This window comes from Cydia pomonella, chromosome 7 (genome assembly GCF_033807575.1).
Source record: "Cydia pomonella isolate Wapato2018A chromosome 7, ilCydPomo1, whole genome shotgun sequence".
NCBI lineage: Eukaryota > Metazoa > Arthropoda > Insecta > Lepidoptera > Tortricidae > Cydia > Cydia pomonella.
This window is the reverse complement of record NC_084709.1, coordinates 11226216-11242210: the sequence shown is the minus strand read 5'-3', so window position 1 is coordinate 11242210 and position 15995 is coordinate 11226216. Positions and strand designations below refer to the sequence as shown.

Here is a 15995-nt window from a genome sequence, read left to right as displayed (position 1 = left end):
GGCGATTCATCTGCTTTTACCTCCTCCTTCCATCACGCAAAATAGGCGCGAATTGCGACGTCGAGTTGCGGAAACCCAGCCCGCGAATACCTCCTCCTTCCTCGCGTTGTCCCGGCATTTTGCCACGGCTCATGGGAGCCTGGGGTCCGCTTGAAAACTAATCCCAAGATTTGGTGTAGGCACTAGTTTTTACGAAAGCGACTGCTATCTGACCTTCCAACCCAGAGGGTAAACTAGGGCTTGTTGGGATTAGTCCGGTTTCCTCACGATGTTTTCCTTCACCTAAAAGCGACTGGTAAATATCAAATGATAACTGCTTTTTGCCTCCTTTAAATAAGTACAATCAAGTGATTTATTTCATAATAGCACATATAAGGCAGGCAGTTACAAGTTAAAATGGTTGATCTGTGGAAATAGGTTTTATTATGCTTAGTAAATAAAAGATAAAACCTCTACTAGATTTAATACTATAAACAACGCCACCTACTACTAGAAAACCAACATTCATCTAACTAACTCGCTTACTGTCTGAGTTAAGTACACTCGAGAGCAAAAATTGCGGGTCACTAGCATTTACTGAATATTGTGTAATCTGGAACAGGTAGCATGTAAAATTAAGTTTTAGTAAAAACTATCACTATTATTTCACAGACAAAAGTAACCGAAAACCTTAAATAGCCCTTGAATAAACATGTAAGAGAGAGATATATAAAATTAATAATTCTTTTAATGTAGATGGCGGAACTGGGTGATCCGTGGCATCTTTACTTGGCTTATGATCGGAGCCTTTTGTCTTCTCATCTATGGGGGTCCTCTTGCATTGATGATTACGGTAAGTACATTTTAACGTACAGTAGGGTTCAAAAGTGCATGGACAAGTTATGAATGAAATCATTCATAACTATCTTAACTTGGTGGCTATCTTATCTGAACGGGGATTTGCCTATCGCAGACTCACGTCTCGACAACCTTACAGTCGGAGGTATTGCCCCATTGTCGCACTGTGCGTGCGGTTGTTGTGGGGCCCACTCAATTAGTTTGCGAGTCACCTGCCTTTAAAAATTCTAAGACTGATTGTCACTGCAGGTGTCGCTGGCCCTAGTTTCTAGAATCGTTACGGTCCATCCAACATACAAATCATATTGCAGCCGTGCTACATTTGCTTCACTATAATACGTGCTACGTTGCAACCACCATCTCCGTTATTATCATATTGTGCGCTCGATGATGATATCCGCCCACGTGAATCTTTTGCTTTTAGATTAATTTATCTTAAAGGGCATCTGCGGTGTCGGCTTCGGCCCCACGCATGCCTCCCTCAAGGTACGGGACCTCATGGCCCCGATATGTGGAAAGACATAAAAATAATAATAATGCCGCTGTCACGGAGAGTCACTCAGGCATGTCATTTCCGGTTGTTCTCATCCTGTTAACGGCGAGTACTTGCACAGACATAAGTACCGCTTACTACAAGTACTCATCTGCGCCATTCTCGAAAAAGGAGTATTGTAGCCAATAAGCCTGACATCGTGCTGATAGATCGATCGCAGCGCCGAGCCGTGCTCGTCGATTTCACCATCCCCCAAGATGAGAATCTCGTGAAAGCCGAGAAGGACAAATCCAGTAAGTACCTAGACTTGGCTGACGAGAAAACCGCCATGTGGGATGTTGATTCGACGATCATTGTCCCGATAGTCGTTTCAGTGAATGGTTTCATAGCGAAGAGTCGGCCGACCGACCTTGAGAGAATCGCTAGGTGGTTGGATCAAGGGTCAGATGCAGAAGGCGATAGTCTTGGACACGGCGCGGATAGTCCTACGGTTCCTCTCTCTGCAGCCCTGACCACCGGCAGCTTGGGCCTTGCCCCGCTGCTGGCGGCACACTAGGTTAGGTATTTTATAATGTGTTTATATATTTTTTGTATTGTTTTGTAACTGTTTATATTTTACTTTTATATTATACATATTGTAAAAACCTAAAATTAGATTTAAAATCAATAAAGGATAATATAATTTAGCCAAATTTTACACTAAAAACCTATCATTTATTAACTGATCTATTTGTTCTTACCGTCGTAACAATGAACTAGATTGTTAAACTCGGCCGTAGAATCTATTTATAACTGGAGTGTTTACCTACTGTTTGTTAATTCCAAAGAGTAGAGATAGATATCACGCTTTTACGTCGTGAATCAGTGAATTAAGTTCCTAATAGGTATCCAATAATACTCGCTAATTAGCTCTAGGTATAATGTTGTTGAAAATGGTTAAGAATAGTTATTTGTTTTATAAGGGGGAAAATTGTTGGTTAACTCTTCGTGCTAAAATTGATAGCCGAGCAAGCGAATGTTTCCAAAATTTCATCACGAGCGTAGCGAGTGGTTTGTGTTGTGGAATCTTGAGCGTAGAGAGGGTTTCTACTCACGAGCGTTAAACTAACTTTGCTACCGAGTGAAACACAACATTTTTCACCATGCCAAGGAGGAAAATACGAACTATTATAAAACATTATCCAAATGAACGTTATGAAATATTTATAATTCGAAATAAATATTATAGGGAGATTTTTACACAAATAGATTAAGTCCCACGGTATGCAAGAAGGCTTGTGTTGTGGGTACTCGATATATATAATAGCATAGACAACGATATATATATATAATATATAAACGAAAACATCCATGACTCAGAAACAAAAATATCTGTGCTCATCACACAAATAAATGCCAAAATCATCACTTAAAAGTTAATTCTACCAGCCAACATGAGGAAACAACTTCAGGTTACTTTGCCACTCTTGTAGATAAAATGCAACTTCCTCTTAAGTTTTTGAAGAATAAAGAGTGTTTATGACCTGCGGTGGCAGCATGGTTCCATTTTGATCACTTGTCACTATGCCCGTCACTTTTGCGCTTAAATACTTGTTAGAACGTGACAAGCATGGTGACAAATGATAAAGAGCCGACCATCTTAGCCCTATTGGTGTGGTAAAAACGAATTAAAATAGTTATTATATGTTTTACAAAGTGGGCAAAGTTATTGTTTAAGTTGTTGGTTCAAAAGGTGGAATTTTGAGCGTTGCGAGAGATGAAAGGCATGAGGGTTATACAAAGTTTGCTACTGAGTGAAACACAAAACTTTTCAACTCACCTACTCGAGGAATAAATGTGAAACATTACAAATCAAACCTAAATAAACGCTAATACATATTTATCATTCAATATCATCACTTAACACTATGCTGGACACTACTCCAGACACCATAGAAAGAACAATGAGATCACGCCTCGCCTAGGTATAGGCGTCTAGTGGCCACCTTCAACTTCCTTCCTTCCTTCAAAAGTCAACTTCCCCGACTTGAGGAAACTACTCAAATTTTGCATCAACCACTCTTGTGGAAGATTAACAAATAGTTTTTAAAGAATAAAGATAACTATTAAGAGGCTGTCAATACCTAAAGCGCGCACACTGTCTATTTGTATCGGAGTAAATGAGATAGCACTGTCGCATGTTACTGGGCCTGGGCAAGGGAATAATAAGAAAAATATTTAAATAAAAAAAAGTGGATTATTAGTGTAATATTTAACAAGACCACGGTTTAGATATAAATGTTTTGAAATTATGATTTTAATTGCAGACACATAAGTCAAAACAATAAAGACATAAAACCGTTTAATTGTGATTTTAAGACCAATCTTTGCAATTATTTTCTATCGAGCCGATTTCGTTCAATCGTGTATCGAGTACAACCACGGTCTTTGAAATATAATTAATATGAACATATATTTTTCTTACTTGACTAAAACAAATAGTCTTTCTTAAAAAACTGTTTAAGTAACATCAATTTCAAGGACATTGGGTGTTGACAGCCTCTTAAGGGGCCCACTGATTAACAGTCCGCTGGACGGCCGATAGGCCTGTCACTGAGAACAAAAAGTTGACAGTTGCGAACAACGAGCGAGCTGGTGTAGTGAAGTGAATACTTATCAACCGGAAATGTTAAGAACACCGGCATCCAATAGTTAATTTATCAGCTCCTGTTTTTTTAACGTAGTCGGATGCTTTGAAAGATCCACATAGTTTGTATGGGTTCATGACTACTGGTAATAACACTATAAATCTTTGAAATTGCTTAACCTTACTGTTTAAACTATGCAACTGCTAAAATGTAAATATTTTGCATCAGGGGTAGTCAGGACCCCGGGATCTGTAATGACTATGTATAAAGTTTAAAAGAAGAATCTTCAACTGTCGCGAATCTCAAATATTTTATTTATAATGTAGGTCAGCGCAGCCGTATCGAATTTTTTTGACCCAAGGGCTTACAGCCAGGATTTTGCTTCCCATTCGTGGGCTGGGTATATCGAAAGTAGCAATGTACAACAGTGGACCCTACTCAGTGTTGTGTTCCTGCCGGTGAGTAAGGTTTCCAGCGCTCAACGGGGGAAGGGTGGGTTGTTAGGGTCGGAGACGCGCATGTAACTTCTCTATAGAGTTGTAGGCGTACTCAGGCTACGGAGACTGCTTACCATCGGGCGGGCCGTATGCTTGTTTGCCACCGACGTAGTATAAAAAAAATATTCTCATTTGTCTCCGCCCCACGTGACCGCCACCATACATTTATATGAAGCATACACGGTTTATATGAAGCATTTATCCCCATCTGTGTCCGTCGAGGACAAATGGGAATACACCAAAGTACCTACCCATTATTGCTGACCGGAGTGGCAGGCTCGCTGGACGTAGTTTGGCGACCGTAAGTGTAGGAGAGGCGATTAAAGTCGGACCGGATTCTGTAATTCTGTACCTAGGTACAGTCAGATGCAGAGAGAGCTGACCCCCCAGTATAGACTCTAGACTGATTGTATGCAGGGGGGATCACCATATCCATCGTACTTTCACCGGAACTTACGAACACTTCTATCGTATTTTCACGGAAACTTACGAACGTGTATCTCGGTACAAAAAATACTGACATTGACTAAACTAGCATGACAAATACGAACGTTTTCGAGAAAATACGATGAAAAACAATTATGAACTACATTTGTAATGTACCTAGGTTGGCCAAGTGCTGTAAGTAATGTCAACTTCTGATCGATTCAAATAAAGTATTACATTCGTGCCTGAATGGATAGGTGGAATAATTTGTGATTGATAGATGGTCTTTATACATTTAATATTATATCTTGTTGTAATACTCATAAATCATAAAGTTAATATTACAAGCGTTATAATTCTGCGTTATAATTAAGCGTTATAATTGGGCGGTCTGTTGCAATTATCGATATTATTCTGTTTGGGTTAGAATGGAAAATCGGATTTAAAATGTCTGTCAATCATACCTTGTGTGACTAATGTTGTGATAATTTGAGTTTAAAATGTATTATTTACTTACACTTTTTTAACTTCGACTTATTAAAGTATGCGTTACTTAACAGAAACTTTATGGTTTTACTATTTAAATATAGTTTTATTTGTCCTAATTAAAATGTATAATATTTACATTATTTATTGGTTATCGTCATTAAGTTGCTCAACGCAGACTTTGGCCCGAGCAAAACATTTAAAATATTACTTAATAAAGTTTTCTCTTCTATTTAATAAATTTCAGATCTTATTTAGGGACTAGCAAACCGAAAAGTAAAGGTTAAAGAAAAAGAAATGCATAGCTTTCTAAAGCTTCCCTGCAAGAGTCACGGTCTATACGCTACTGCGGTAGTCACATACGGTGTATTCCCATTTTTTCCCCACTGGGCATAGATGGGAATAGCTGCATTCATGTGAATAATTACCATTTGTCACGTGGTGTGGGGACAAATGGGAATATACCCCACATACCAATGACCATCACCATTACTATCGTATCGCAGTGGAAATACTTATATAACGAGTATAACGACAAAGGGGAATAACGAAAGAAATGTTCGCGGTTTTCGTCTATCGGCCTGCATGTGGTTGCCTGTGATCTTGGCAAGATTGGAACATTAGCACCTTTCGGGCGTGAACTGTAGAGAGTGCACACCACCCGATTTATTGGAGTGACGTTACAAGTATAGAACACAGACTCTGAACGCGGAACGAAGTATGCGTGAATTGTAAGGGGCACCATCAGCACATTGGCAAGAAATGTCGATGTCAAGTTTAAGTTTTACGATGTAGGCCACGATATGATATTAGATGATGGTAGATTAAATATATGATAGACTAGCTTCTGATCGCGACTTTGTTTGCGTAGAATGACGAAATTGACTATGTAACTATTGATAAAAACTACCCTAAGTTCTTCCCCAGGCCTCAAACTTTCTCCATACCAAATTTTATCCGAATCCGTTCATTGTTTAAAGCGTGAATATTGAAGATGTAACAAACTGACAGACGCGTGTAGTCCCGATAGAGGCCTTTTCTGTGAAAGGTTTAGTTGCTTCTCATCAAAGTGGAATAAACAGTTTTATTATTGTGACTTTTTTCCGCCAGGTGCTCTGCGTTCAAGTGAAATGTTTCGAGGAGATCATCAACATCGGCTACGCGGTGTACCGGGTTCACGGGCTGCCGTGGTTCCGCTCGCTCTCCTGGTACTTCCTGCTGACGTCCAACTACTTCTTCTACGGAGAGAACCTCATCGACTACTTCGGAGTTGTGATTAATAGGACGGTGAGTTTTAAAAGTATTATAACATATCGTCAATAGGTTAGGATCATAGACCACCGTAACTACTAGACGCAGCATATAAGATAATCGAGGTCACCACACTTAAGCGCCTTCATACAATATTAGTGTGGAATCGCGATTGCTTATTTCAGTTGTGCCCACAATTACGATCTGTGCCTACCCGTGTATATATAAAACATTTACAAAAAATAAGCTTTAGAGGTGTATAGGCGTTGTTATAATATAAAATGGTGTATAATACAACTCAGTTGTGCTGCTCGAATCTTAGCATTAAGTATACAAGTAAATTGCACCTATATCTGGTGACCTTGTGCTCTTTGCAAACTCTTCATAATGCGGTGTCTGTGTACTTGTGTAGTCTGTGGGTTAGGGTTATGCCAATCAAATCAGCTACTATTTATGAAACTTCAAAATTATTTGTTACTATGAAGTTGATAATAGAAATCTCATTTGTGGAGTCATGCCTTGACTTACCAGTTTGTGTGAGATTTAGCAAAATTTTTAAAATCACGAAAACATGTATTCCGTTAAACAATGTCTTTTTTATAGGTAACTAACCTGTTAATAACAATAACTAGACATCTGCCACTGCTATTGAAACCTCTCTATGTGTAGATATGTAAACGTATGAGCTTTGTTTTAAGCATAAAATAAATAAACATATTATATTAAAAACATATCATAAAAAAATACAATGTTACATCAAATAAAATTAAGTACGTGCATATACTTGCTATTGAAATCCGATTAAAATATTGAATTATATTTTAAGTATGCAAGTAGGTATTTGTTATTACTTTGAGTTTGCTTGTCTGTTTGAGTGCCTATAGTCCTTTTTATGTGCTGGTAAAATATAATTTATGCTTTTAGCTACCGCACCGGGCAATTTTAGTATGTAAAATAAAAGCGCGGCGTTAAAGGTGATATGTACATCAGTTGTTATCTCGCACAACTTTTATTTAATAGAAAGTTAAACTGATAAATAATAAATAAAAATAAAATAAAAATATATTTATCTTAAGAAGTTGGCATTACAAGAGAAGCAGTACAATGATCCCCACACGACATAACATTGAAAGATCTATGTAAAACAAATTGATTTGAATATGACAGAAAATCAAAATGTAGGAATATTTATGACATCAATTTTAAGTTAGTATAACCACAATAACACAGGGTATCTAAACTAAAGCCCTACTAACTTAAACAACCATAGTGAAACAACCACGTCAGACGTGCACGTGTAGGTCCTTAATGTCACGGCTATTACGGCTAATAAAACCTTCTTATTTACTCATTTTTCAATGTTTTTGTGATAATGCATGTAAATTATATGCAAATCATTTCATGTTACACCATTGCATACGATCAGTGTAATATAGACCGCGGTGGCATCAAGTTCGATTTAAAACACCATAATGATCTCGAAGATACTTATTTGGTCTGTCTTTTTTACTTTTGCTCCGACACGCGGGCAGCTACTCAATCTATTGTTGCCACAGACTGTGAATCCAGCCAGGGTTTTGTCTGGAAACCGGACCCAAACAGCTGATAAAGCCGCTGATGTTTTCGATGGAAAATTTGCTACAAATGTCCTCCACTTGCTCAGCAGTGTAACCAAGATCGTAGCTAAAACCATCGGCTCCGAGGAGGACGTTCTCGACCTTTTGGACAACAACATCCTGACATCTACGCGTAGTAATTTCGTGATAGACTTCGATACCGGTCGCCGTAACGAAGACTGTCGACTCAGCTGCGTTCAACTTATCAGAAAATATGGATACTCAGTGGAGACTCACGAAACGGTCACTGAAGATGGATACGTCCTCACTCTGATGAGAATACCTAATGACGGTCCGGTAGTATTCCTGATGCATGGAGTGTTTGGAAGTGCTGACGACTTTTTGCTGTCTGGACCCGATAGTAGTATCGCGTATTTCCTGGCTAGAGAAGGCTACGATGTGTGGCTAGGTAACGCTCGCGGCTCCAAACATTCTCGACGACACCAGTACCTAACGACCTCTTCAGCCAAATTCTGGGATATTTCCTGGCACGAGATTGGATATTACGACCTACCAGCGATGATAGATTACACTTTGAACAAAACGGGCCAAATAAAGTTAAGATATATCGGATTTTCGCAAGGCACCACATGTTTCTGGGTGATGGCTTCCGAGCGCCCCGCGTACAATGAAAAAGTATCTCTCATGATCGCATTAGCACCTATAGGTTACTTATACAACATAAAGTCGCCTTTTGCACGAGTGTTGCATTTGATTCCGATTATTATAAACATTTTCTCCTCGAGTGTAGGTAGTAAGCTTTACATGCGACGAATGTGTGGTGGTAAGGGGTCAATGGAGTCTTTACTCTGCCAATATGTCGTAATATTTGTTGCTGGATTCAACCTGGCGCATTTGAACATAACGTATCTGCCGGCAGTCCTCAGTCATTCGCCAACCAGTGCATCGGTAAAGCAATGTGTACATTACGCGCAAGGTATCGTATCGGGGAAATTTAGGAGGTTCGATTATGGCGTTACTGAGAATATGCATCGATATGGGTCTCGAGAGCCGCCTGATTACAAACTAACAAATATAAACGCGACTGTCGCTTTAATTTATAGTGATGGTGACTGGCTATCGGATGATCGCGACGTAGAGAAGCTTTTAACAAAATTGCCAAAAGTGGTCAAAGCCTATAAAATTGAACGCGAAAACTTTACCCATCTTGATTACGTGTACGCTAAAAATCCAAAAGATTTGATTCATAAGCGAATAATGAAATTGTTATCTCGGTATTAATAAACTTTTAATACATCAGGTGCAAATTTGAAACAAAATAAATAACCGAATTATTCACTTACTTTTTCTTTTTAAGTCCCATTTTATTAACCGTATTAATGCAGGGACTGGTCCGGTATCCCCTTCGAGGGTTTTGGAAGGGGTATTTCGTATGGCTTTTCTTACCAAAGCCGTTGCTTAAAACTCATTCATTCGACTATTAAGAGGAATTCCTAGTTGCGATTTTTCCATACAAACGCTCTCGACTGATTCCTCCCTGGATTTTTAACCTAGAGCAGTGATTTTTTCAAATAAGATCAATATCATCAATATCTGTGCCGCTATGTTTTGCTTTTTTGGATTATTTTATTTTGAAGAAAGATACAGCGCCTCGAAAATCGCAAAAACGGCTAAATTGAATTGGCTGTAAAAAAAGGCACAGTATACAAATATGACAAAAAATATCCAAAAAATCAAAACATAGCGGCATAGATTGTTACTTCCTCTTGCAATTTCCAAAATTTCATAATGATTAGTTGCGTTTTGGAGGAGGAAACAGTCGAGAGCGAAACCTCGATTTTTGAGTTTTTTGCGAGTGAATTTCGGTCCGAGCTGCAGTTGTCCTTATCGCACGAATTGGAGGCGGAGACAGTTTCTAAATATACGTACACAGAAGGAATAGTGATGGGCATAACATCCTTATTAGGGATTGCAGAACCGGTACTGTTTTAAAGAACCGGGATTTCTCGGTACTTTCGGAACTCGTCTAATTATTTCATTATTTTAAATAAAACGACAGCATTTTGCGATTTGACCACCTTTCGTATTATAATTTAATAATCACATTTTCTTTTATTACGTACCTAGTAGGCAATTTTTTTAGAAATATAGTATTTTACATTGCTCACACTTGTGCGTCACAAGTAAAAGATAACTACTTTGATGTTTGCCACTAGATAGCAAATTTAATGAAATTACATTGACGAGGGGATTTATATATAAGTATCGCAGTCGTATTGTATAATCCGCCGTATTACATTACGGCTAGCCGATATCAAAATAAGGGCCATTTTGAAATGCGGCGGTTCAACGATTAAGGTATGTTGGGTAAATACCGGATGCGGGTGAAGAACGTAGGACATTCATTTCCCCCTAATTTGACTTTATTTTTTAATGTTGGCAACATTGTTTAAGACGCCATTTCATTGCGCCTCGACTGTCAGTGTCCCCGCGTCGCTCAGGGAGTCGGGCTTGTGCTATGTGCAATCACAGAGAGCAAGGTAAATTTCGCGAATTCTTCCTTCTATCCGATCTTCGCTCTGTAATTTATTTTGCGTATTGTGATGAAACTGTGTTTGTTTTTGTAATTGTGTTAACAGACCTAGCACTGCTGTAGACCGATATCCGATCTTGACCCTTCCAGGTAAAGATCGGACCAGAAACAATCAGATCTTTACCTATTTAAAAAACAGCAGTGATTATCAAACTTTAAATTTTCTTAAATTTACCTACTGACCTTAATTATCACATTTATTGTTTTCTTGATCACACTTTCGTACCATAATTTTTATCCAGTACCACTACCAGCGCGACGGTTACTGACAATGTAATTTTTTTAATTTCCGCAACCCAAAGGTTGCCTTTTAGCGATAAGACCGCATATTGTTTACCTGTGCTTATGTGTATGTTTTCTTTTATTGAATTGTGCAATAAAGAGTATTTATATTGTATAAGGATGATGATACAGGTTGAAATTTATAACAAAATCGAGTAAAATAGATAGCAAATGAGCAATTTTTCGCAATAAAGTACCTACACATACGGATGCATAATTATGTAGATGTGCACGCATACATACATTGCTAGTTTCGGATACAAAATAGAGATAGGGCTTCGAAATTAGTTTCCTTAAAATGCTTCAAGAGGGCTCTCTTTTCCTATATATTTACTTTACTCTTTACATACGATCCTTACATTTTATAAAAAAAAAAAGATTGTATATCAACTATATATTATATATACATAATTGCAAAATTAAACCAACAAAATCGCAATTTTAATTATTTTCCATACTTCAAGATGGGCTCTCAGTGACCTTGACCTTTTTAAAGAACTACTTAGTCTTTTTGATTTCTAAGTTTGATTCTTATTTTTTTGGCGACCTTCATTAAAAATGACTGGGCACGATTATTTTTTATTTTGATTTTTGTCCCTCCTACTTAAGTACTTAATATCTTCCAGTACATTCCATTCAATAAACAATACATTTACACTTTCCCTAAACCTGTACAGTTCATGAAATCTTAAATTGTCAAAACTACGCAACGTATCTATTATTTAAGTGGTTTTTTTTTATTACTTCGGGTAAACCTTACAATAAGAGGTTTCTTAGCACATTGTTTACTTACCAAAATTCAGGCCTAATCTACGGTTATTATTTAACGATTCGCTACGTACTTCAAGAATCTGTCACGTGTTGAGATCTCGAGAAAACATTTTTTCACGAGTTCTCTCAATTGGTCCCAAAATTGTCCGGCATTATCCCAACATACTTTACCCAGATTGTCATTGCGATACGTTCGTCAATAAGGCGGCCCAAGTTTACATCCCATCGTACTACAAGTTAAATAGATTGTAGTTTAACCATAGGTATATTTATACCTACTTACAAAATTTCACAACACACCATGATCACTCCCAACTTACTGATACGGATAGGTACAGTCAAGTGTAAAAATATGGGTGTACACATCTTACTCAAAAATATGTCCCATAGCATCTTATTCCAGTGTAATAAGAGCGTAGTACCATATTTATGAGACGATTCTTTCGATACATATTTTTGCACTTGACTGTACGACGACAACCGAAGCTGAGACATCATTCTTTTTTGCAGTTTTTACCTATATGGTAATTAATATCAATCAATCAATCAATCATTTATTATTTCGTCATCATAGGTGTAAAATACATTTAGTACAGGTGATAGGGTGTTTGGAATTAGGGTGTAATAGATACAGTATAATATAAAAATTAAAAACAATATTACGTGGTAACAACAAAAACAACTTGCGTCGGGCAGCGCAGAATAAATTCCGTCTGGCTCGCGGGCGATGTCGACGGAACGGCGCGCAATGAGCGAGCGCACGAGTCTCGCGTCTGTGTGCGCGCACTCACACTTAGATAGCTCCGCTTCCCGCCCACCGCAGCGCGACAGAAACATAGCTTCAAAAATTCGAGATTTGAAAAGTTGCTCAGCTAGGAATTGCTCTTAAAGCGCTTCATAATACGGATAAGCAGTTATCTTTTCGAATGCTTGATACCCGTTCCTAAGCGCTAACCTCTTGAAGGGGTATCCCTTAAAACGCTTATAACATTTTCAACTTTCTCTTCATAAAGATATAATCAATATTGCTAATTTATGTTTAAAGTGAAGGATTGGGTGTCTAGCGCATTGACAGCACAGGTGTCGTACATTTTTTGGCCAAATTGGCAAAATGAACGGGTAATTAATTAAAAGGGAAGGCAAATCGTTGCGGCTATTCGATAAACGACTAAGCCAGTTAAAGGTTTTTTTTTTCTGTGGGAAGGGGTGGATAGGTCCCTGTTTTTGATGAAATTCGTGTTCGAACTTGAATGAGTTAAATATTTGCTCGTTTTGTGTGTCACCGTATTTCTCAATTATAGCATAGAGAAATAAGAAGTAATAGAGTGCTCACTCAATACATCAGTTTTGCTACCAAAATACTTATTATTTTCGCAGTCGACATCTAGCATCGAGTAGCGGAACTCTCAGTACTGCTACGAGTACTCGACAATAGATATCGCGGCAAAAAAATGTCTAATGCTCAACGATCTTCCGCTAATATTATAACCAGAGTAACCGGAACTCTATTTTCAACTATATTATTATCTGTAAAACAATTTAGGGCACAGTATGTATAAGTTACTCTATGGTTTACGAAAGGCGCTAGTGCTGCGCTCTGGCGGCAGAACATTGAAGTAATACTCCCTATTATTGCAGTTTACCACTAAACAGCTATCGTGACCTATTTTTATGGTAAATATGATTTTAAAGCAAAAAACGTGAAAAAAATTACAGAGAAGTAAGTGAATTGACAGAAACACGCCTAACGTTTTAGCCATAATTGGCCACATCAAGAGCTGTGAACGTCCCGGCTTCACCCACCACCCGCTTTGCATGCAGCGAATACTCCTGATATTAATTAACATACCTCGGTCTGACGAGGGCAACTTTGGTTTGACGTGCGAGGACGACAATATTGTAGAAAATTTTATGGATAATTTACGTCTCCTAGACATTTTTAATGTAGCTTTAACAGTTTTCATGAATATTTATAAAAACTAAAAATGGGAATATAAAAGTGGGGGGCAGGGAGGGAAACAATAACTTTCGGCGTGTTTCTACATCTATTTATTCTTATAATTTATAAACCTAAAAGCTATATGCAGGCCAAGTTTCGTGCTTTTGCTTCTACCGGGTGGGACCATGTTTCGATACTACATCGAGCTGAGGAGCCGCACTAATAGGATTTACGTTGTAATTGTTAGTAATGATAACGTAGCTACGTTATCAATCGTACGATGCGTTTTACTAACTGTGACGTTTAAATTATTTATGACGATAACGCTTTCTTGGCCAATGTCAGCATCGCTGACTGATTAGGTGTAGTTTGAGTTTATATTGGTCCAATAACTTCGAATATTTACACATCTCCTTACACTATTCCTAAATAAAAAGATTGTAGGAAGGAATCTTATTTCCAATTTAAGATTATAATCATACGTCGGGGTCTTCGGTGCGGGAATGTTTTACACTAGCCAAAAAACAGGTTAAAACTATAAAAACCAATACTATTTTAATATTTCTAAGCGCATTTGAAGCTTACCTTCTATTTTTAATTCATAGTTTGGTAATTATTTTACAATAGACAAAGTTATAAATACAAGAAAACATTCCCGCACCGAAAACCCCGGTTTATGATTATAATATAAAATTTAATTTAATTTTCAAACATCGAGGGTTTTTGGTTTGCTTTTTAATTATTTTTTTTTCGGAAAATCAAAAAATAAATATATTATTATTGGATTACTAATATGTTGCAGAAAATTTATTGTCATATTGTACCTTCGCAAAACAACCCTTGGCAGAATCATAATTTCGCAGAATTACATTTTGCATAAATTTGATGGCATACTGTTATATCGCTCAATTTTCTTAAGCAGAATAATGCAATAGCATATGTTAATTTGAATAATAATCCTATAAGTAATCGAATAATGGTTTAGCCGAAAATTGTGTCGCATAACTCGCATACGACTTACTTGGCATACTGTTATTTCGCACAATTTTCTTAGACACACAGTTATAACGCACATTTTTTTAAAAGCAGAATCCTTTGCTCCTTCAGCTGCAAAAAAGAAGAAAGTACTGGATAAAGCGCTTCACCTTGATTTCATCAATAATAATCAAGCTGATTATACGTGTATTGGATTTTTGAAGGCAATAGGTGCTAATTTATGATTAGTATAATTATTTCAAAAAATAATCCTGTGTTGCCTTTGTAAATCGAAACTATTTTGCATGCTTTAAATAAAACAGTTATATTGCATTTATATGTTATGATTTTTTTTTAATTTTCCATACCCGATTCCGCTAATTGCAATTAGAATATTTCTGAAGGCAGTTCCTATTGAGCAGTTCTTATTTTGTAGGGGTCGCAGTTCTAACCTTACCTAACCTACAGTTCTGGCAGTTCTTATTTTGTAGGGCCTAAAATGCTGCCTCAAGGCAGCATTTTAGGCCCGTTGTTGTTTTTGATATATATCAATGATTTACCTGAATGTATCCGACATGATTGCATCCTATTTGCTGACGATACCACGATATTAATCAAAGGTACCAATGTAGACTCATATGAATGCGAGGTAAATATGGCATTGAACGATGTCATCGGTTGGCTTAGTGAAAATCATTTAAAGGTAAATCTTACCAAAACAAAATTTATCCAGTTTAGATCATATAAAGCAGCGCCACAGATAATAAACATTTTACATGACAACATCGAAATAGAAGAAGTAGAAGATTCTGTATTCTTAGGCTTAACTTTAGACACTCACTGTAACTGGAAAAAACATGTAGAAAGTGTATGTAAGAAAGTTAATAGATTTATATATGTATTATGGAGACTCAAAGAAACGGTTTCGCAAAAAACAGCTCTCGTAACATATCATGCGTATATCGAGTCTATTTTTAGATATGGGATCATCTTATGGGGAAACTCAGTTGAAATAGAACGTGCATCTGTAGCTCAAAGAAAGTGCATTAAAACTATTTGTGGTAAAGGTCGCAGAGACTCGTGCCGACTTGATTTTGCAAAGCTTAACTTATTGACACTGACAAGTCTATACATTTACGAAGCAGCTGTCTTTGTGAAGCAGAATCTAGAACTCTTCCCGCCATTTAATAATATAAATAATAGACCTCTTCGACAGTACCAAATGGCACTACCGCCCTATA

The 15995-nt window shown here is 37.4% G+C and overlaps 2 protein-coding genes across 2 annotated transcripts in view; both read left to right on the top strand.

Moving 5' to 3' along the window:
* LOC133519807 (phosphatidate cytidylyltransferase, photoreceptor-specific) overlaps positions 1–15995 on the top strand; it is a 51089-nt gene that overhangs the window by 2201 nt on the left and 32893 nt on the right. Inside the window, exons 3-4 of the mRNA XM_061853918.1 lie at positions 736–832; positions 6477–6653. Coding sequence (XP_061709902.1) covers positions 736–832; positions 6477–6653 — 274 coding nt within the window. The remainder of the gene's footprint in view (positions 1–735; positions 833–6476; positions 6654–15995) is intronic.
* On the top strand, positions 6660–9672 carry LOC133519805 (lipase 3-like). Its single transcript, XM_061853916.1, has one exon. The coding sequence runs from the start codon at positions 8090–8092 to the stop codon at positions 9473–9475; it is 1386 nt and encodes a 461-aa protein (XP_061709900.1). The 5' UTR covers positions 6660–8089; the 3' UTR covers positions 9476–9672.

Excerpts from the sequence above, each read along its gene's own strand:
- LOC133519805 (XM_061853916.1), top strand. The coding sequence starts at position 8,090 with ATGATCTCGAAGATACTTATTTGGTCTGTCTTTTTTACTTTTGCTCCG.